At 38.4% G+C, this 23828-nt stretch overlaps 1 protein-coding gene and 2 long non-coding RNA genes across 3 annotated transcripts; 2 read left to right on the plus strand and 1 right to left on the minus strand.

The window, feature by feature from the left end:
- Nucleotides 1-13691: 13691 nt before the first annotated feature.
- LOC135162248 (uncharacterized) lies at nt 13692-14419 on the plus strand. Its single transcript, XR_010298923.1, has 2 exons — nt 13692-14050; nt 14120-14419. It is a non-coding gene; the product is annotated as an uncharacterized LOC135162248 (long non-coding RNA).
- Nucleotides 14399-17721, minus strand: LOC135162247 (uncharacterized). The gene is made up of 6 exons (XR_010298922.1): nt 17564-17721; nt 17164-17276; nt 16288-17100; nt 15898-16007; nt 15159-15823; nt 14399-14769 (listed from the first exon to the last, which is right to left on the minus strand). It is a non-coding gene; the product is annotated as an uncharacterized LOC135162247 (long non-coding RNA).
- Nucleotides 17722-19334: 1613 nt separating this feature from the next.
- LOC135162207 (uncharacterized) lies at nt 19335-23008 on the plus strand. The gene is made up of 3 exons (XM_064120417.1): nt 19335-20075; nt 21731-21912; nt 22726-23008. The coding sequence occupies exons 1-2, from the start codon at nt 19855-19857 to the stop codon at nt 21909-21911; spliced, it is 402 nt and encodes a 133-aa protein (XP_063976487.1). The 5' UTR covers nt 19335-19854; the 3' UTR covers nt 21912; nt 22726-23008.
- Nucleotides 23009-23828: the final 820 nt, after the last annotated feature.

The following is a 23828-nucleotide window of genomic DNA, read 5'->3' on the forward strand; positions in this document are numbered from 1 at the left end:
AATCATTACGGAGGGAATATTCTTGTTGGGATAATTAATGATCTGTCTCATTGGAACGAATTTATTAATAATTGTGACTTCCGTCCAATCGATATCAGTCATGGGGATATGGTTGAGGGACTGTGGGAAAGATGGAGAAATTTTCATTTGTATATGTGGAGCCTGATGATCTTTTTTCTATGATTTAATATGGAGGGATCCAGGATGATGAGCTATTTGACAATACTTCATAAGTATGTTCTAAATTAATTCGATATGAGGGTATTTTCAGCTGGAGTTCTTCCCAAGAGTCTATGAAAAACATAAGAAGGCGTATGAAGGGCATAGGAAGGATGGAAGAGGGTCAAACGAAGGTTCTATGGAGTCCTGTGGAATTTGCATGAAGACCACATCATTTTTCCGATCTTCTCACGAGTAAAGATCATGAGAAAATCTTATCAAAGTCCTGAAAAGGTCAGTGGCGCCCTAAGAAGGTTACAGTAAGGACACGTGAGGGTCACATCGAAGTCTCTCCGGTGCTGTATAGGTCCGATAAGGACCTGAAAAATTAATTTCCCTATCAATTACTCTCCAACTCATCAGAATAATTGCACGTGAATTAAAACCATCATCTCAGGAAAACCTAACGTAACATTTTATCCCTGCGTAGGAGTGAATTTTTGGTGGAACAGGTTCGTTCGCCTCTCGTTCCAACAACTCACGAGGGACAACTTATCCAGACCTCTTTCGGAATTCGAATCGTTTTGTTTCTAATCTGATGTCCATTTAACGATCGCTGCATGGTGCCAAACCGGTGCCTGTCATTTTCTCCTTCCTTGCATTTCTCCCCCTCCCCCCCCTCTCATTATTTCGTTCGACTTCACCCGATTTCCGAGGTGCAGGATGAGCCTGTCTCAGTAGTAGAAGCAATCGGCGGAATGAAACCATCAATCAATCAATAAAATCGATCTTGCATCGCAGTTTCAGTTATTCTCTAGAAATCGGCAGTTTTTTTTTTTTTTTTTTATAGTACCGCCAACTTTTTTACCTCATTCGTGAAGTCGCGACACGTGATATTGGATACGTGACTAGATGTACGTCTCGACTCCTCTCTTCTCTGTCACGCGAGTTTTATCGGCTTTATCGATAACCTAGTTTGTTTCCTTTCATCCTTCGCGTCTAGTGGGCAATGTTTGATGTAACTGATTTGCGCGAGAAATAAATCTATTTAAGGGAGTTATTTTGTTGATTCTAATGCAACAGTCGCAGATAGAGAGAAGTTCAAAGAAATTATAAATAAAATCGTGACTATTTTTAACTTATAAATATATTTTTGGAGGAAAACTTTCCACGGAAAAATCCTGTCCCTTCACTCCCTAATCGTGATTAATGATTTAAAACGGTATTTCCATTAGATTTTCATAACAACCTCATTATCAACAAATGGCCGGCCCCCCCGACACTAGGGGAATCAATGAGCGTTGGTATGGACCGTCCGAAATTCAAGTTCTCGGTCAGAGGGAAATTCAAAAAATTCATTCAGTCATTTAAACCCCTCTTAAATGAAATTCTTGATAATTCTAATCAATCAGGACTCGCCCTTCTCTCCAACTCCCCTCATTAAGTCACGATGACCGTGATAAACCCCTCCCGGTGCCGCAGACCTTCACAATTTTTCATCCACGTGCTCGTGTCACTGCAGGTGAATATACATAACTAACATCCTCGGATTCTCACATTTCCATTCCCATCCCATCCTCGCTCTTTTGGTGCTTCTCTACATGTACACAAGTATATGGGCGGTACGAAAGGAATGAAGGGGGGTTCAACGCACTCGTATAATGACCACAAACGAACGTGAAACGAAGAAGCCCAAGCGCTGGGTGAGGAGATTATGCGCTTGTATTGAGGTTCAAGTTGAGGTGAAAAAAGAAAAATAATGAAGAATGATAAAAGAAAAATCGTGGAGCATGGGGGGGAGGGGGACACGTAGAGGGAGGGTGGGAAAATAAGGGGGAGGGAGGAGGCGCGACGGAGAAAAAAAAATTGACAAAAACGCGAGGCGTTTCTGATGCGGATGAAGAAGCGTGAAGAAAATCGGATCGAAGATAATTGCTGGGATTTCTGCGCAGCTCGTGCCGACAACCGTAGCCTCTTTGGTTTTTTGGGGGGAGGGTGGATTCAATAATTTCTAGGGGGAGGTCACCCCCAGAGAAATTTATAATCAAAGCGATCATTAGGTTTTTCACGCTTTTTTTTAATGGAATTCCTCACTTTTACTCTGTTGTGGTCTTTATTTATTTATTTATTGTGATATTGAAAAAAAAAATTTGTTAAGCTCGTGATGATGTGCTACTTATCCGGATATATTTAATGAAATTAATTAATTTAATTTGTCTTCTTCTGGTATTCAATCCAGAACATCTCATCGTCTTCGTTTCGACAGAAATTTCCAACTCTCAACAATTCATAATAATCAATAATTAATAATAATCCCATCGATTCCCTCATTAATTTTCCCATCATTAATTGACATTCATCAATTGAAATCGTCCCGGTAACCACTCGCCCGGTGGCTTCATTAATTCCAAATACTTCTGTCCTGATCACATTCTCAAGACCGGAGAGAAATAATGATTTGAAGAATAAAAAAAAATCGGTACGACTTTCATCTCCCAACCACCGGTGGCTTTTGTCCTTCACGAATTAACGGAGAGACCGATGAAGGAGTGCGGGGAAGTCTGAGTAAATGTTTCAGGCACCTGGACGATGATTCATTCTCATCCACGCGACGTGAAATAGCCGATGAGAAGAGAGAGGTCAAAATCAGAGGGATACGGTGTACATAAAAATAAATTAAACAGAATCTACGATTTCTGTCTCGGGAGATTAAAAAAACCATCGAATATCGGTTTTAACGTGTCTCAACGCCCGTCTGACTCGGGGGAATTTGACGACTGCTGGGAATGACTCTATGGGCAACAGGTAGATCGGAATATATAAATTTTTCACCACATACGTAACTGGACGATTGTGTTACCAAGTGCCAAGGGATATATTTTAACACTTTAACATTTTATTTACATTCTGAGATTTTTTAGATTAGATCTTGGGAGGGATTTCAACAGTTTGCAGTTCCTTTTTTGCCTGGGGAATTGATGAAATTTATGGTTAGAAAAATTGTCGAGGAATTTACATACATTTTTTTTTGTGGTGAAATATCCTGTGGGCGAGGCGGCAATGAACGAGAGATTATTTTAAATTTTGAAATCATTGGGAGGCGAAAAAATGTCGCGGGGGCTTTGCTTGGGCTGAATAAAATTGCAAAAATAGGATTAAATATTTTAATTTCAATACTTACATTTTTTTGATCAATTGTGAATTGTAATTAATAATTACTCGAAAAATGATAATATTCAACGATTTCAAATCGCCCGGAATTTAACTTCAAATACAGGGAATAAATAAACTTCCAGTTCTCACGACAATTTCGATCATCCCATGACTCAATATTTGAATTGCGCTTCTGTAATCAAATTGCGAGTTAAAATGAGGTCGAGGATATATCGATCACGAGACAATCGTACGTTACGAACGATATGCCGGATAATGTGGAAGGCTGAGATTGTTATTACCCACAGGGGCTGGTTAGATTCATGACCACTGCCACCATGAAAAATATGATCGAACCACCACCAACACTAGTGAGTAAATAATTCGCTTGCTTCCATCCATCATCGTCACTACCTGTACCGTTCATTGGTGGATGATGAGGCTCTTTGTACAATTAAATCTCTTCCCCTGAAGACTGATTTTTTTTTATTCCGATGAAAAATCGATTTCTTCAAAAAACAGCTGAAAGAAAAAATTTAATTCTCCCCTTTTTCGTTTTTACAATGAAAAAAAAAAACCCAGTCAGCGCGTCTTCCAATCAATTCAATTAATTTTGAGGATCTCGCAAGGCAAAATCCCAGGTCAGTAATTAAATTGGTTATCAAATTATATTATTTTTAAATACTATTATTATTAATATTAAATATTATTGATCACAAACAGTAATAAATATTAGATATCATCATCTATTGAATTTCCTAATCACGATTCCATTCAATTTCATTAAAAATCAAATCCGACAAAGAATATCCGCGAAAAAAATTGCTCAAATTGAACATTCATGTTCCCTTTTAGTTTCTCTCATTCTCTTACCCTCCCCCCTTCTCCCCCATTCGATTGTTGCGATATCCTATCGTTTTCTCGTGTGCTTGAGCTCCCGTTTGCGCCTTCAAACCCCTCAGTATTGGAAATCAGAGCGAAAGGGGCCCACCATCAGCTACAGGTAAACGAGTTCCGTGTTCCTCACATGTTTGTGTGTGTGTGTGTGTGTTGGGAAGATGCCAATGGTCCCCCTGTGAGGTGGAGGTGAGTGAGAATGGTTGAGAGCAGATAGAATGAAAAGAGGAGTCGAGATTTTTCAGACAGAGGATGCCAGAGCACTCGCGATGGACCACCTACCGTTCTCTCTGATCCAATCTCTCTTTGTAACGCTCGTTCGTGCGTCTATCGTTGTTCATGAGTTGTTGGGGCCTTTCGCGATCGAGTGCTGATGAGGCCCAGGCGAGGGGAAGGGGCCCTTCGCGATCGATTACAGGAGAATTTTCGCCATCAATAATATGAGAATGGGTAATTAATCACGTAATTATCTGGAGCAGTCGGAGATGGGGAAATTAAACGCAATGAACGACATTTTTTAATGCAAAATGTTTCTTAAAACGCGATATGTTTGTTTTGGGTTTTACCTAAAGGATAATGATTTAAATGAATAGTCATAATATTTTTATTCTTTATGTTTTAATAAAAGATAATAATTCTAAACGATTTTCCGTTTTTTGGCAAAAGTAATTGAAATAAATAAAATGGAAAAAATTTCTTCTTCGAACTATTTCCAATTACGAAAAACTTCCCCTTCAACCTGAACAGAATGCCTCAAATGAAGCAGTAAAAAAATCAAGAATCCACACTTCAAAAAGGCCAAAATTATTGGCCCGCTTGGATTATACCCGTAATCCGACTCGGCGGGAATAATCTCACTTAAACAGTGTATTAACAATATTTTCGAGTGAGAGGAAAGGGGAACTCGCGTGTAATTTGTGGACTAACGAGCCGACACAACTTATGGGGAGTCAAAAAATTGAGGAGACCGAGGTTTTTTCGGCATCGGCTTAAGCTCTTCACTCACAGCGAAAAAAAAAAACTGTCGGACATTTTTAGGGATTAACGGACTGCACAGGTGTCGATTGAGACATTCATAATGAAGGGGAATATACGGCGCGTGACACTTCAAGATTTATTTTTATTCCCAATGAAAAACGTACGAAACTGCTTTCATCGTCGCAGTTTCATCAATATATTTTTTTCAATAATTGCTCATATCATTTTTAGGTATAAAGATATCTGAATTACAAGTGACACGAATGGGAAATAAAATAATAGTGAGATAAAAAAAAGGTTGGCTGATAAATCGGCAAATGGTGAATGAAATATTCCAACGGTTTCTCTCAATATAAATTCATAAGGAACTATTCTCGATGATTAATTCCAGTCTTTATGCTTTTTCGGGAGCGGGAAGGAGGGCTTTAACTGCTGGGTGTAGAGATAGGGACGCTATCGTCACCTAATCACCCAGGGACACCAATCAACGCTATCGTCAGACATTTAGTGATCCTCCATAATGATGTGTCATTATCGCTTTTAATATTTCAGAGTCTCAATTCACATGTCAAAAAAGTGTCTTCTCACCTTTTTCATTATCTCTTCATTCATTCAATTGAGAATAACGGAATGGAAAATTAAAAATAATTGATTTTTTGGGGAAATTTAATGTTTACGGAGAACGGAAAAATTTAAGTATGAGAATAGTAATGAAATTGTTGAACTAATGGGACGAGTAATTCTCAGAAAGTAGTTCTCTCCGCAAATATTCTCGTGCGATAATGTCCCTTTTATTTTCCAGCAAATTGTCATCAAATTTATTTTCGAAAATTTACAATTTCTCCGAATTCAAGAGAAAAATGTCAAGTATAAGCACCACACAAATTTCATAAATTTTTCAAAGTATTTAATCAATTAAACAATTTAGAGTCATTTAGTTTAGTCAGATAGACCCAATAATGGGTCATTTACCCTGTCATTAACGTTCCCCTAGCTATTTTACATTTTTCCCTTGTGGTCTTATTCAATTGAAAGAACGAGATCAAATGTTTCCGATATTTTCTCTCCGAGTCCTTTCGGAAATCTTCGGAAAGGGCTTCTCTACCCGGGACTCGGGGAATCAATCCGCGATAACGACCCTTTTTCGGCTAATGCCCATTTATTGTCCGGGACATTTTCATCTTCCGCAATTTATACGATCCACGAGAGTCGAATGACCTCGTTCGTACTCTCCTCTACATCGTGATCGTCACGAAGGCGCACAGAGCCCCGAGAATATATCCAACAGGATCCTCTTTGGCTCGAGTAAGGTGGAAAAAGAATTACGGGGCACGCGGCAGGAATGAAGTTGAATATACACAGGCGACTGTGTGCCCCTCTGTGCATGTGTGTGGGGCTGACGCGGATTTTATCCGCCTCGAAAACTGACTGTTATTCAGAGGGCTCTTGCCATAAACCCATTGGTGTACACTGGGTGATAAATCAAAGGCTCGGGAAGGGAGACCTCGTGGATTATATGCGCATATTATGCCGCGTCATAACGATATTGCTTTATCAACAAACGACGAACCTTTAGGATTCTTTATATTCGGATGAAAATAAATAATTCGACGGCTCCGAGGGGGCAATTAGTCAATGCTCAGGGTAACGGTATCGATTTTACAATTATTCAGGGGAATCTCAGCTGTCAATGGAATTACCACCGATAACGTGACCACTTCCAGTGAAATTTCCATTAGAAAATCCGCTTTAAATTATTGTCGGAGGAATATTTCATTAGCAAAATTATTTTTTTTTAGTCCCAGAATTTATTTCGGAAATGTTGAGAAAATTGTCTACGTTGAAACTGTATTTTTTTTCTCAATTATTATTCAATTTTCTGTTAGTATTTGTGTTTATATACAGACACAGATTTTCTGGAAACACACAGCGAGAAATATTTAGTTTAAATTACGTATTTTTCTACAATTTCGCAGTGAAGAGCGTTCGCAGTAATTTTTACAGAACTGTAATTAAATTTTTCCTGAACATTCCGTAATTTCAAGTCCGAATCGCCTGAACAATATTACGATACCGTCCCGTAAAATTTCCCAAGTGAATCCGTAATCAGTGAGCGAACAGAGAGCTCCATACATAATTTTTTATTGAAATATTGGAAATGGCGCTCGCGCAACAATCAGCAACCCCCGCCTCCAACCCTCGGCTGCGGATGCGCGTATCGCTCCTGCGGTTCACCGCATGTCCAACACGACCCTCTCACCCCCTCTCACACGTAAAATCATCATTACGCGGACATATACAAGTGCATCTTGATTCTCCGGTTTTGCCCCCGCATACCGTGCACATATCCACCTCCTTCTCATCGTTCATCTGGAGATGAAGCGTGACCGCCGACGAGAAATTTCCGGTGAATGTTTCCGGTGATTTTCTAAGACGAAATGTTCGATAGAAGGATGCGGTTCATCATCGATAGTGATCTACAGGCTGAGCGTGCAATCGTCGTTCTGCTTTTTTTGGGGAGAAAATAAAAGGGAGAGAGAAGAGGGGGTGAGACAGGTCAATTTTGTCTATTTATTCTCTTCAAGTTTTTTTCATTTTCTCATATTTTTATTTACATTACTATTTTACCCAATTATTTTATTTTTTAAATTGTAATTATTTTCCTATCATCGAGGCAATAAAAATTGCTAATGAGAAAAAAAACCTGAGGTTCCATTTAGCAATAAAAAGATAATAAAAAATTAATAGAATTTGCGTAATCGTAATAATTGAATTGGATATTTTTTATTGTTTATAGACATCTAATGTAAATATCGTGTAATGAAAAAAAACTAAAGTCCTTGTAATAAAATCTTTCTCGGGAATATCTTCATTAATTTTCTAAATTTGAAAGGAGAAAAAAAAATTTAATGAACTTCACAGTATTTAAAAATTAGTTCCAGTCTCAATCACCGTGTCACTCGCCATTGTTTTGTTTTATTCAACTTCTCTCTATTATAATGAAAAAAAAAATCTAGTGCCAAACTGCCTCATCAGAGAGACGGGGGAGAGACCCCGAGTCCGAGGTAACCGACAAGAATCAGTTGCCTATCTTTCGGGGTCGTGTCGCTTCCACGGGGAGTTAGGCACGGGCCTCAGTCCCACAATAAGCCCGCCCACTGCGACAAGACGAACGAACTGTTCCCGCTGAGGGGATTCAAACAAAAAAAGATTTTGTTGAAACAAAAAAAGAATTGAATCTGGTGAAAAGGGAGGAGTTTACAGGAGATTTAATTGGACTCCCGGATCTTGCTATTGTTGTCGCGCGATTCTTCTCGTTGCTAAAGTTACTGAAAGAAATTTGCGGCGAAAAAAATTTGTATTGTGTTACGAAATTCATTTGGGTTTGTTAAATTAAAAAAATTAATTTATTCGATTTTTTTGTTGGGCTTCTGCTGAAATGGAATTATTTCGTTAATTAATCTATTCATTAGAAGATCGTTTCGTTAACTCTTTAATACGAAATCGTTAAAATTTAAATGAAAACCCCACGATATTTTGAATATCTTGAGATTCACAAATTAACGCACAATAAATCCTGATTTAATAAGCCATTAAATAAATGAAGAAAAAATAATAATAATTTATAATTAATGAACGCGAGATAAAAAATAAATTCACATGAGATGAAAATTTTCATTACGCCCATTTTAATCCAATTAAGGAAAAAATGTAGAAAAACACATGGGAATTAAATCGATCGCAGAATGAAATCTTAATCACTAATTCAACTAGAAGAGCATTGATACATCATGTTCGACATGTTCACGTGTACCTCCGAGTATCGTTTCACGTCCCAGCATGAATAGATGATCGATGTGTTCAGTGGGATATGGACCAGCGGCTCACAGCAGTTCTCACAAGGCATTATCTCCTCCTAGTCGTCAGGATTTCTTCTCGTCATTAATCTATCAAAGCCGGGTACACGTCTCTGCCCCTCGGTCAATCTTCACCGGTGTAGCTTTGTTAGAACCTAGTTATCGTTGGAGGACTTCAGGAACACGTCTGCAACTCGATATCAATGGCGGTTAATCTCCAGGCATTTTTTAATAAAAAAAATCCTCTTGAATTTTTTCGTTATCGAGATTTTTAAATTTTCTGAATTTTCGACATATAATGAATGAGGTAATTCAGTGATTGATTAATTCCGCAATACATTTCTTACAAACTTTCTCTGTTTGTAAGCAATTTTTCCTTTAATCGAATTATTTTCATCTGTTGATAGAAGAAAAAATCGATTTATCGTACGAATTAACGTTGAAAATCAATAATTTTCAAACAAAAAAGATTCAATTGTTGTTATTTGTGAGCTAATAAATTCATGACACTATGTAATTAACTCTCAAGAGAATGTAAGAAAAATCTGGTAATTTTTCTTAACTCCCTTTATTTTTAAAATTCTCAAGTCATTAATTTTCCAAAAATTCCTTTTTCTCTTCCCCCAGGTATTTCTCCGTCAATTAGTGTCAATTCTGGATCCAAAAATGCCGAGAATTGATAGAAACCGATAATTTACAGGTTCCAATTCATGAAAATTAATGAATAGCTTGAAAAATGTTGAGTTTTCGATTCCGTTACCCTGTTCACGCGTCGTTTACTTTTTCGATTCAATCCATCGGCATCTCTCACATCTCGATGCATTCTTCTTCAATAATTTCTTTTTCAAATCCTCCCCCTTGTTGCGCTTCGGCATGGTACAACGATGTCACGGTACTTGGTGAGCAGCACTGCGGAAGCAAGACAATTTTTTTCTGGCCCCTGGTGCATGGCGGGGGTTCTCTCATTCTCGGTTTATATCGGCAATAAATTCGTTTGGTTGCCCGTCAAGGGACCCATTTAATTCAGTTTGATCGGACCACGTGGGTTCAGGAAATTTGTGAATTGAGGTGGGGTGATGAAATTTTTTTTTAATGAAGGTAAATGACTCAGGATCCTGGGAAAATGTCAGTCAGGTAATGCTTTATTTATAGCAGAACCATAAAAAAACAACATTTTCTCTTTTCCCTATATTATTCTCTTCTTAAAAAAAACCTTTTTCACCTTAATTTTCCAATTAAGAAAAATAATTCTTTCAGGTTTTTGTACTTAAAAGAGTCTTTTTAAAGACAAAATAATTTCGAAATCAAAGATGAGATGAATGAAAAAAAAAATTTGGAGCCACTAATAATAATTAAACTTGTCCATGAAATTGGCCCTCACTCGCCACCAGAAATTAATAAATCGCTGTATCTGAACCAAGCGTTATTGAACTATCGATTGCAGCCATCAATTTCACCATTGAATGACCGCATGCAATACTCCCAACAATATATATCTCGTGACGTTATAATTACGATTGTGGAGATAAGATCTCCTGCTGTGCGAGTGTACCCTACATTAAACCTAATTACTCAACCTAAATTAAAATTCATTCAATGATTGTTTCTCGTTACACCTCGCAAATTTCAGGTCTTTCATTCGGTTCCATCTCTTATCAGCTAAATTGACCAATTAATAACAGTAAAATCAAGGGCCAATGCTGGCCCAACTTTACGCCAATGTCATTCTGGCGTATGTTGCTAATTTGTTCCTAAAAAAACCGACTGTATGAAGCTAAATTTCAATGTTGGCCCAAGGTCGGCTCAACATTGGTCGCATGTCGGCAATGCAGACAATAAATCCATGATATATCCATGATAATATAATATATAATGTACATTGCGAATTCATTCGTAAAAATGGTCATATCCTCTGCCATCAAAAGCGTAATAACCCACTTGTTATATTTTTCATTGAAAAGCCTGACGCCGTGTGAAACCCAACCCTCAATGAAAAAAGTCGTCCCAAAAAGTGCTCCACATCGTGTAATGGATAGTGATCTCGTGTTACATCCGCGGCTCGAGGATTCAGAGGCGACGCACGTGCCCAGTGGCCTCTTTCCATTCATCAACCCCTCGGATCTGACAATGGTCGAGTGATTGTGACAGATGCACGCGGGATGACGTTCAATAGAGACGAAAAAAAAACCTTGCGCACCCCATTGAGAGGTGAGTTAACCCCCTGGTGATCATTCACGCTTTCGAGCGAACAGGTGGACACTCCGGCGCTACAGATGCGTCGCAGATACTCGAAAAATTGCAAACAACGGGGTTTATCGTGATGCGGATAAAGCGCATTGTTTTCGGGAGGGGTGAGGATTAATGGAGCTGAATTTTAGCTGAAGGACACAGACTCTTCTTTTTTTGGTCAAAAAAAAATTGGTGTTGTGTTCGGAATGGGTTACAATCAAGGCATATATGTATTATATATGCGCCTATGTATAATTTTTATGTATAATATAAGTAGTTGATTTATTATGTTATATTTTAAGTCATTGCAGGCAGAGAAAATATTTTTTTTCAGTTTTGAGGCGATATTTTTATCTAAATAATTTATCGTAAACAATTGTTGTATCAGATTGGACATTTGCTTACGCCTCATTACGATAATTACACGCCCGACACGCGCACTCTTTTTAACACAATATAAAATCGAGATCTCCAGTCTCAAATGCAATTAAACCGTAACCTCAATGAAATCGATCCTGCAATCGCCTAATAAACAAATTATCCAATTTTTTGTTCATCCTATCCAAACAAATTCGCAAGCAGTACTGCAACAATCCGGGCATTTATCGCGTCATTGTATGGTTATTCATGTGCGCCCAGTCAATTACCAGCGAACAAACTCGTGGCTTCTACAACACCCGGTTATGGGTAACCCGATAATCGATATATTCGAGCCGAGGTGTGCAGTCATTAAGTTCCGATAATGGCCGAAGCGTAATAGTCGATCGGTGCCTTTCAGTTGTCCTGAGGGAAGAAAAAAATTGAAATTAGAACCTGAAAATTCTCTCGACTGCTCATTGCCGAGCGTGACCGACATTTTACGCTCCTCCGCGGAGGTTATGTTCCCGTCTGTTCGGGTGAGTTCGGCTTTTTGGGGTGGGGAAGGGGAAGGAGGTGACGCCCCCCGGAAATATCGTCTTAATAGACGTACAATGGGAGCGCTCAAACGATTTCTCTTTTTCTCGTGTGGTCTTGCCACCCCGGGAATATATTCTGGGGATGCGGCAATTAGGGAACGTGACCTGTCTCTATTCAATGCTCCTCACCCTCATTTTTGTGTCTCCTTGGACACCTCGACGTATTTTCCATGGGAATGACTATCGGGTTACTGGAGATCGGTATCAGCATCTCACTGGGTTCAGTGTTAAATGATCTCTCGGGTCAGGGTATACATTTTGTCCTTTTTTTTTCGACGTATTCTGACGCAAATTGTCTTTGATCTGAATTTACTAGGCATTTATTTGGCTTTATTGCTAATAAATTTGGGGGGTTTAACTGTTAATTTGTTATCGCGGAGATCTGAATTGGCAGGGGCGCGACGGGAGTTCGTTAAACTCATTTATTTCAGGTTTTCTGGTAATTATCCACATTTTTTTTAGTATTCGCTATTTTTAATTTAGATTTTGGAAATTTGTGAGAGGGTGATCCAGGTTAATTTGGGCCTTGAGGTATTCGATCTGGGCATTTTAGAAGAAAAATTGTACTTCATCCCGCGCGGTAAAATAAATAACATGAAAAAAAAGCAGGAACTGAAAGCTATTAATTTCGTTAATTAAATAGAAAATTCCGTCCTCTCGCCAATTAAATTTTAATCCAACCACTCACTCGTCAATTTAAAGTGGCCCCTTTCGCGATGTTTCACTACCAATGTTTCCCAAAATTATCCAAGTACATCAACCCTGAATCCGCTCGCCTCAACCGAAAGTCCGGACAAATTAAATAACAACCGACTGCAGAATTGTGGAGTGAAAAAAATGCCTAGGTTGAGCCTGAGTGTACGATAATTAACGCCCAGGCCCGGCGCTGCCCGAAGAATTATAACGGTAACCAGCACCGAGATAAGGATAAGAAGGTGTCGGCCGATCCTCGTTAGCCTTCGGGGCACTTTTGCCTGCCATCTCACTCGTCGAATCATATACCTGAGTATCATAAGCCTTACATCCTGAGATGGTACGATCTCTTAATTTCATTTCACCAAGAAATAATAATAACTGACGCATCCGCTATAACGATAGCCTTCAATTAGTTTTATTTCGAGAATTTTCAACTCAAAGCCGCGTCATTTGAGCTCAAATGGGCCAGGGAGATTCCCAGGGGACAAGACAATATCACAATTCCGGTCCAATAATTTTTACTGACATAATTAATGTTTTGTCTCTGTATGTTTTGGCTAATTCTCTTAGAAGTTTTTCCATTTTGTATTAACTGAGCCACTGTAGGAATTCTCAAGCTGCTTGTATATCATATAATTGTTTCTAATTCATCGCGACAATTTCCTCGTCAGCGAATAATGAAATATTGATTGACTATCTCCGATTATTTTATTGACAATAGAAAGTCTATTAAATGAATAGACGGGATTAAGGGAGGGAGGGAAGATGCTGTAATTTGTTTTTGGCAACAGCAGAAAAATTGACAAAATCAATTCTTCGATAGGCGAATCACGACGATGTCATGGAAAATATTCTTCGTATTTTCTGGAGACGCCTGTTCAAACTTCACAGAATATTCAAGCAACGCCGTTAATCACGCAGTCAACAATTCTGAATTCTCCATGTGAATAATCGTTTTCCTCAATAATAATCACGCACACTGCGGAGCATTTGTAATGCAAAGTTTATGGGCTGATGCAGTTGCTGGAAAGATTTTATTCGAAGCAGTTCATTATTTTGGAACGATGGCTGTCTTGGAGATGCTGCTTCTGTTGGTGGGGTGTCTTGCGATGATTGATGCCATCAGTACGTATTCATAGAAATTATTTTCGTTGCTTAACTGGACAACTGGCATAATTTTTATCTTTGGAATAGCTCTATGTTTGACCCACACTGACTGTATGCGAGATTGCATGGGACCATTTGTTCCTATCTGCATGTTGGGCCTCTGCACCTGTTCACCAATTCTGTCCTGAAGTGGTGGCAAATTCACCTGTTGTCGAAGCAAATTCCATTGGCATTTTTCTTACTCAAGCAGAGGATTATTCTAAAACATGCGGCACCTTTCAATATCCAAATACTAATTCTTGTTTTTTTTTTTAAAAGCTCCCTCCTGTGGATATGATATTAAAAAAATGATGAGTACGAAATAAATATTTTTGATCGAAACGTTAACTAACGATCGCACATTTATTGTTCCGCAATTTTGTGCAGCTTTCAGATTTTTTTTTCAGTGAAACATTGAACTAAGATAAATTGTTCGGACAACTGTGAGCTTCATAATTTTTTTATTTATTCACATCGTGATGATTGATCAGAATAATTAGTGGATTTATCCGAGGCTGATGATGCTGTCATAGGCCGACAGTTCAGCTTTTGCGAAAAAAGCTGGTGAATTTTGCGCGATTTCCGCTATTCCGCTTCCTGTGAACTTTTCTCGCAGTGACAGACGGATTCTTGACAGGAGGCGACAGTATTTTCCAGTGGACAGTAGGGATCACATTCAGAATCCTCAGTGCATGCAGCTATTTAAGAAATAAAAAATGGCTCGTTACGTATATCACTGAACATCGATAGTTACCGAAGCATTTCATTTTTTCTGATAATAATATTGATTAATTGTGAATTTAAAAAATGATAAGTGATGCACTACTAATTATATATCATAATATGACAATCTGCCATAGAACTAGGAAAGTTTTGACGAAGAATTTAAAAAATTGATTAAGAATAATATTCAGATGATGGAGTATTTCAATATCAAGAAAAAATTGCAGACTACGTAACATGATATGTATGTGATAATGGACATTATATAATGTTTTCCGACTGAATAAAAAAACCTTAAGACACATAACATTTTTCCAAATGTGGATTTTTCACTCCCTCTGAGGAAATTAATGAATCCACGTACCGTTTGCCGAAACCCACATGATAATAACGAGGAGCAGGAGAATTAGCTTCCGGGCGATCATCACGACAATTTAGCTGGTCTATTTGGACTGTTCGTAGTTCACCAAGTCCTCCTTCTCGGGGTCTATCTACGACTGCTGTCATACATCTGCAATTACCGCTGACCTCGCGAGGGAAATTGACGTTGGAAATAGCGGATAGGGTTATCGTAGAGGTAGAAAAGTTTCCAGTGATAAACAAAGTAGGGAGACCTTGTTTATTTAATCACAAAATCCTCATTTTATGAAATTCTGTTCAAATCCTGAATTTTTCTGATTTTACTGTTCGTCTATTTGTTTTTAATATCTCAGATTATTAATTCCACGAGCGAAATAAAAGTCAACCATTAAATCTTGAATTTTTATTAGTGCTCTGCCTGAGGGATCACATAAACCAAAAAGGGCCAGAATTTTAACTAATTTATGTTAATTAAACAAAGGTCAAAATGAAATTTATTGCATTTTCCAATTAACTTTTAATCTGGGAAAGTTTGAACTTCACTTCCAAAGTTCTTGAAGTTCCACATGTATTCCCTCTTTGTAAATATATTTAACAATTATGTGGTGTCCCAGGATCGATGCACCTAGTCGTGACTTCTCCGCCTCCACGTCACGCTTCACCTGTATTCTGCAAAAATATTTTCAATTCAGTAAAAGACAATAATAAGGACGCATAAATAATTGTAATTTTTTAATCGCTACCGAGGTATCACCGCCATTATTAACAGCTTTGCACGTGCAAATGAAGAGATCGCATTCGGGAGTCAAAGACTCTCCGCAGTCTTTGCAATTGTCTTTCGTCCAACAGAAGCCTGGAACAGTTTAATGTCAGAACATTTGCCAATCAAGTTGAAGATAGAAAAAGAACCTGAAATAGTGCATTTTATTTGTTGATGTATTTATCAATTTTCCTTATTCAATTTATATCCCTTCAAATTTTCATTTTCTCGTAATTAATTTTTTGTTTCCCAGTTTTTGAAAAATAACTGGAAGAGATGTGCCATCGTAGTCGTTCATCATTTTTGCCGTGAAAATTGTCACTATTAATTTTTTTTTAATTGTAAAATACAGTTGATAATTATATGCACATACTGAGCGAATGGGCCACAGCAACACAGAGCATTAAAAGCAGAAGCACCTTCTGCACCGGAAACATGATGAAGATTCGTTCAACAAAGTTATCAGTATTGAATTTGACCGAGTACTGACCATTTCCCACATTCTCCAGTCGTTTTAAGCGAAAAATCTTTAAATATTTATCGTTAAGTACTCGGAAAAACTATGGTTTGTATTTCTTAAAAATGGAAAACCACTAAGATATGGATTTTTATGCCTCATGCAATTCTATAGGTCATTACATCTGCTCGTTTATTTTCCAACGCAACTGTCGCCAACTTGATGTGCAAACTTGTAAATTTTTTTCTGTCTCATCGATAAGTTTTTAAAACTTTTATAATTATTTAATATTTATTCCCCTTCAATATTAAAATTATCGTTGTTATCATGATTATACTTTTTATATTTCGTGTTAATTATTGATTTTTAGGTGTCTGATTATATAATACTCATAATCATAATTATATTAGTATTAATAATGACCGGATAAATGGTCCATATGTGAAAGCTATTTCAGTAGAATAATTTGAATAAAAAAAATTAATCCCCTAGGAATTTCGAGGAAATTGAAAAGGCAAGATGATTAATCGGTTAGTAAACAAATCAGGGAGAAAAATTTATGAAACACAAATATTCAAATTTTCATTATTTTAAATTTTATTTCATACCCCGCACTTACTCGGATCGTTAAAATCTCAAGAACAATTACAATTGTCGCTTGTAAAAAATGTTGGTAATGATAAGAGTTGATATGCCGTATCCCCATTCGTCCTAAACAATCGTGAGATTCTGAAAAATCAAAATGAAAAGTAAAACTGGGAAACTGGGGGAAATTTTTTTTGTTTCAAGCACCTGGGGATCTCCCATGTTGGTCAGGGGTGAACAGGAGCAGACGAAGAACGAACAGACGGGCGCATACATCCCTTGACACTCCTGCATACAGTCGGCATGGTAGAGACAAAAACCTATGAATATTGATTATTTATTCATTCATTCAGAAGTGTTTCGATTGAGAAATTTGCCTGAAAGTTTCAGGAAAATCCTGATAATTGAGTCGATTTGTCATTTACATTTCCAGTCGCTTGATGATTTTAAAATATGAATTTCATTTCATTATTGTTGTTTACCAACCAAAAATATTTTTTAACTCAAGTGAAATCGTTAATATCCGTAACTTTTCGACCAGACGAGCGTTACCGTCGGTCTAATGCCAGGTAATTTCTAATGATTAAAAATGGGTGTCAACACGTACTCAGAGCATTGGCCACAGCGACACTGGCCGCCAACATCAGTAGCACTCTCGATCCTGGGATCATCGCGGCAAAGACTCAGAGAACTTCAGCTGGAGGAATCTGACAAACAACTGATTTCACATCCGCTGACTTGTGAGTTATAAACGATTGAATCATAACATCGTAACGCATTCGGATTTATGGAATCCGGAAAAACGCAGGTTTTATTAGGAATTCAAAGTGGATGGACTCACGGACTTGTTTGCTTCATGCAAATCGATGATTCTTTATCATTTCTCATTGTGTATTACATTCTTTCCGTGTTAAGTGGCTATTATCATTATTCAAATGAAGCAGAGAGTTCGGGAAAGAAAACAATTTTTTTTCTAGAATTTTAAACATTAAAAATGAATGAAATAAAAAAATCATAAAAAATAAAAGTCTTCACTTTTCTTTCCGTACTATATTCTGTTCTATTTTCTCAGTGACGTGAATCTTCGATGATTTTCTCAAAGACATTTTTTTAATTAAGAAAAGCAAATGAACTTAGAAATAAAAATTACTGACTAAAGACGAAAATAAACTGAATTTATTTGAATTTCATTATATTTTTTTCTATAAATTTAATCGTCCAATAATTATCATTTATAGTCCGAGGAATGCCAAATCGCGGGGAAAGCCATCATCGAAACTAAAAAAAACTATCCAAGTTTAATTCCTCTGGCTCCCACGTACTTAATTGCACGTGACGCTAATAAGTCGACATAGAGGGATGCGACTAGAAGCAGTACAAACAGAAGCATCTCCATCTGAGCTTCCGCTTCACAGTCCAACAGTTGTAGAGCAAATGTATCCGTTTGTTGATAAACAAAAAAAAAATATCCAAACCAATGCAATTTAATTAAGAGGATGAAGCGAGTGGAGAATGAAGACGAATGAAATAGAGGAGACTGGGCTGGGAGCCGGGGATAATTGGGCGGACATTCGGTGGAATGTCGGACAAGTTGTAATGGTAGTATGATTAACTCGGCGGACTAATTAAATCGCATTAGGTGGTGCATCGAGGCCGCAGAGAGAGAAAGCAATATTTATTTTTGAAAATTCAGTGTATCTTCCGTCGCTTCTAAAATTGATGGATCAATGGGAATACGTAATTTTTAGTTGATATTTCTCTCCGTGTCGACAATTGTGTGGGAAGATTTGGGTATAAATAATGTTATAATGTCAAGGAACCAATTGAATTTATTTAATCATTGTTAATATTTTCAGCTGCGCTGGAGCTTTTCAGAGAGAGACGCTCAGAAAAAATGATGACTTGATGCTCCCCAGATTATATAGTAATTGCACAAGTGCATTGATTTTTTCTGCACGTAGCATCCTGCGAATCAGTGCACCCCATCGCCATTCCATCGCAGTCATAGGAGCTCTCGCACTTTTGACAGTCTAATTGACCGAGATGGGAATTAGTTTACGAAAATTACCGTTCTGAAGAGTACTGATGAATGTACTTACAAACTGCGGTTATCAGCGCTATCCAAGCGAGGATTAGCATCAATAGCTTGTGCCCGATCATCGTGACAAGTCTTCTCACAAAATTGAACTGCTCCTGATGAAGTGTTAGAACCAATCGCCTAGATGTTCTCACCATCGGCCGATAGTTTGCAAGTTATTGCTATCGTTAAAGCGATATAAACAGCAAAACATAATAATTAGGTGACTCAACGAAATTATTATCGGTAGATCATTCCATGTTGGTTTCACGTCAGTTGTGTCTTCACGAATGTGTATATTAAATGAAAAATTCAAATATTCTAATTTTTAAAATTTGACATGTTTTCATTTTTCACATCAAACTCATGGAACGGTCTGGAGAAATTCCACTGCAAAATTATTTTCAAAATACGTCATTTTTGTTCGAAATTTCTTTTTCTGTAACAGAGACTCCCAAAAGACCAGTAATCTTTTTGATTCATTAGAATTTTATCGTTAGATACCCCTCCGCAGGGCGAGAAATTATTAATAAAAAATTACGAACCCCAAGTTCGCTCATACGGAGAGAAATCATTCACTAAAAATACCGCGAAAGTTCAATAATTTCTGACAACAACAACATTCCAATAAAATTAGCAGAACACAGTTATGAAAGTGACAAAGAAAATTTCACGGTGTCGTAATTATTCCCAGAATATTCGGATTGAAATTTCGAAATGCTCCGAAAAAAAAAAAATCCGTAATATTTCAGAGCAAAATGGAAAAGCTCCAGAATTTTTAATAAATATTTATCACCGTCTGTGCATTAAAATATCGCTGAATGAATCAACAGGTGGATCCCACACGACGAGATATTTTCACCAATTCCCAGAGGGGGTATGTCTCGAAGAAACTCGGAATGCCATGCACTGGGCAATGTGTTCTGGGATATTCCTGGCTTTCAACCTGTTCAACCGCGTGTGTACCTGCGAAATACCACGCGATTTCACGTTTCGAGAGGTGGAACAGGGATGAAAGGAGAGGATTAAAGACGGAGAGGAGGTATGTAATGGTGAAAGAGGGCCGAAGGGAAATCGTTCATTCGCTGTACCTCTGGTTCTGGAGGTCAAGGTGTAACGTTACCTCGGGCTTCGACCTCGCCCATGGTATCTCGACAGTCTTGGGCTTGTATCATCGGATAATATCACGAGTAATTTTTTAAAGGGCAGGGGGGGGGGAGGAGGATGAGATGGGATTGTAATAATCATTTAAAAAATCGAGGGTTCAACGAAGTCAAGAAGATATTTGTCAATTAACGCTTAATTAATTGATGGTACACGGTTTTTTGTTCGCATCGGAACTGCCACGAAATTAAAAAATTGAAAATGGAAATAGTTTCCATGAGAAGGAAGTAATCATAATTGATTAACGATAAAAATTGGTAACGTTTTGCTAGGAAGATCTTGAGGGTTAATTATTCACCCAAATTGGCGCAGATAATTCAAATAAAGATCTCTCGCGATAAAAATCAAATATTGTTGGGTAAAAGAGTCATCAAAGACGATCATAATTAAAATGTAACCTATGAATACAGTCAAGACACCCCAGCCATTCTTCCCCCCCATAAATCCCTCAACTTCTCAATATGCAAAAGGATAAGTCCTAATAATCGCCTGTCACAATCATAATTTACAATTTTTTAAATATCAAAGCAACTTGATGTGTTAACGATTCATTAAAGACGGATTATTATTGTTGTTTTGTAATGAGTCAACCTTCATAATGAGAGTTTTTATTGCCATTAAAATGCCACAAAGGCGGTGCCGAAAATTCGCCGAGGTTTTTACGACACTCTAGCTCCCCGTGACAGAAAATATAAATAAAAAAAAAATGCAAATGGAGAGGTTGAAATGCAAAACGGCGATTGGCTCCAGGAGGAATGGATGTGAAGTTGCACCGGTAAACCTAGTTCGGTAATTCAACACCGGAAGAAATTTTTATGGCCACTCGTGTTTCCTCTCCTCTCCTGTCCCCCTACATCCCACCACCCCTTGCTTTGACGTGTGTCCTTCGTCGACGGGGAACTGGGGTTTCGGTGGAATTTTTACTGCCCGGGTGAAATTTCTTGGAAGAACTTTACGCGAATCTATTCGTAATTAAAAAATTTGGTGACATTATTTTTCGGCATTTCCGTTTCGAGTTTATGGCGGTGGTTTCCGTGTGGTTTTGGAGAACAGCCGTAAAGGATCTTGCGATTTTCAAGATAATGAATTTTTGTGGAATGAGTGGGAATATTTCAACCTAAAAAATTCAACTGCCCTTTAACATCGAGAAATTAAAATTTCATCACTCCTGGAATAAGTATTTATTTACTTCCAAACAATCAACTTTTATTTTCGATTGAACCCTCCAAAAAAATCCTAATCAGCTTTAAAGTCACTAACTCCATTAATTAATCTCCAAATATTGATTATTGTCATGAACTGACCAACTCCCGCATTAATTTCCCGCAAAAAAAAATTCAAAAAAATCCCATCCAGCCTCCATTAAAATAAAAACGTCTCCCCCCTCTCCCCCGAATTACAATAATTAAAAGAAACCACAGAATGCAAGATTGTAAGCGAGATGAGAAACAAAGAAAGTGAAGATCCCTAAAAAAGCAAAACATTAAAAAAAAAAGAGTCAGGTTGAAACGAGTCAGGGCCTCTCTCTTTCAGTTGGGGTGGCAATGGAGTTCCTCTACCACTTCGAGAAAGCAGAATGAGGAGTAGCGACAAAGTGAGAAAGGATCGAAGAAGGATGGACTACCGAGGAGTCTCGAAGGATGAAACTATATGGAAGCAAAAACAGAAAACCAGTCTCACTGTCTCAAGGCTGCCACATAGTCCGCGTGTGTGAGGTACCTGCTTGTTCTGTTCTCTCCCCCTCACCCCCCTCTGCCACCCCCCTTTATCGGTCCAGCACTCAACAGGCTCACGCAGGCACCCAGGAGAGGACCCGAACGACGGAGGGTCTCATTCTCCTCGTTTCTCCTTCATCCTCTTCTCTTATAACATCGCACGGTTTGTACCGCCCGACGAGAGTCGTTTCACGCAAATTCACCGGGTAGCCGCCTTCCTCAAGGTGGCTCAAGTCCCTCTGAAACGCGTGACGCGAGGCATTCAGGGTTTCCATTGTTTTTTGGTGATGGCTAGGTGTGGGGAAACTGACACCTGTTGTTTTGATTTTTTTTCAGGGGGTTTAGGAAAATTAATTGCTGCAGAGAGAGTTGGGTTGGTGGGGAAAATTGTTCAGTGAGTGTGAGGTCAATGATTTATTTGACATCTAATGATGTAGAAGTGTCGAGATATTTTTTTTAATTAGGGTCAAATGATTACGTGGGACAGTTCAGGAATTTTTTTTTCCTGAGGGTTAAATGATTTCGAGGAGGTGATAGTGAGGGTCAATCGGTCCTCTGCAGCTCCGATTTCCAATGTTCTGAAGGGTTAACCCAATGACCACAGCAGGGTCAAATGATCCATTCCCCTCGCCCAGTATTTTTCACACAAATTTAATTGTAAATTTGCCAGGAGAAAATTGAAAAACTTGAGCTTGAAGAGGTTGATTCACAGCTAAAACAAAAGCCCAAAAATAATGCGAACTATTCTTAATTAAACCCTATTCCTAACAAGTAAAAAAAATCACCGGTAATAGTTTAACGAATATTTTGCAGGACAGGAAAGATCTAATGTTGGAAAAAAAGTTATTCAACTAATCAATAGCAGCATGCGCCGCAGTGCAACGATCTCGCCATCCCTCGTGCCTCAAGTACGAAATCCCCGAAAAAACGAGCAATAAATAACGGAAGAATGAATAAAACCAAAAGGAAGAATGATGATGTTAGTGGCGTCGGGGTGGTCGTTGCGGAATCACGCAGGCCTGCGGCTCTGGGTGAACGAAACCGCCCGAAGGCAGCCATGAGGTACTAAGGGACATGGGTAGGGATAGGGAGGGCAGGAGTTACAGGGTGTATTATGAGGAGAGAGAAAGAAAGACCCTCGGTTACGTGCCAGCATGAGAGATCACGGCTGAGCCAACTTCACCACTTGCTCTGAGAGCCGAGCTACACTTCAAATAAGGCCCAAGTATATTGAAATAACACACTTCACTCGTGTTTACTCGACTCTTGACATTTTCGACTCATTGGGTCTGATGATAGATTTTTGTCTTCACATGGGGGACAATTTTTTATTCTCACGGAGGGAAATGACTTACCACAATCATCGCCGACGAGGAAGGCCCTCGCGGCGATATTCTGAGGCGATTGGAAATGACTAAAAATATTGACTGAAGTTGAAGGACACTTTACCCATCAACGTTGAACCCTTTTTCGTCGTTGCGAGGTGCCTCCACGTGCGAAAAATTCCACGTGATGGACAAGGCATAAAACCTAATATTATATTACGAGTATGTAAAGACGCTCCTTTTCCTAAACTATTTCAAAACCTGAAGTTTCCAGTCCGCTATGAATCGGAAACTTTGCGCACGTCTCGTTCCATCCCTCTGAGGACAGAAAAAAAAATAATTTGACAAAGGAACTCGATCCCTTCGGGAAAAAAAAACCGGAGACTCCGTCGTCGCAAAAACTCATAAACCACCATCACATAAACCATCGACAAGATATCTCACGTAAACCGTCCAAGTTTCTCTCTCTTACCCAGTAGTCATTGTAATCGTTGAATAATTGAATCCACACACAAGTCCCACACATACGCATGCACATAGAGCACACAGACAAAGCCCCGGGTTATTTATAATCGTGCCCGAGGCAATACT

The sequence above is a fragment of the Diachasmimorpha longicaudata genome, chromosome 5 (assembly GCF_034640455.1).
Source record: "Diachasmimorpha longicaudata isolate KC_UGA_2023 chromosome 5, iyDiaLong2, whole genome shotgun sequence".
Lineage (NCBI taxonomy): Eukaryota > Metazoa > Arthropoda > Insecta > Hymenoptera > Braconidae > Diachasmimorpha > Diachasmimorpha longicaudata.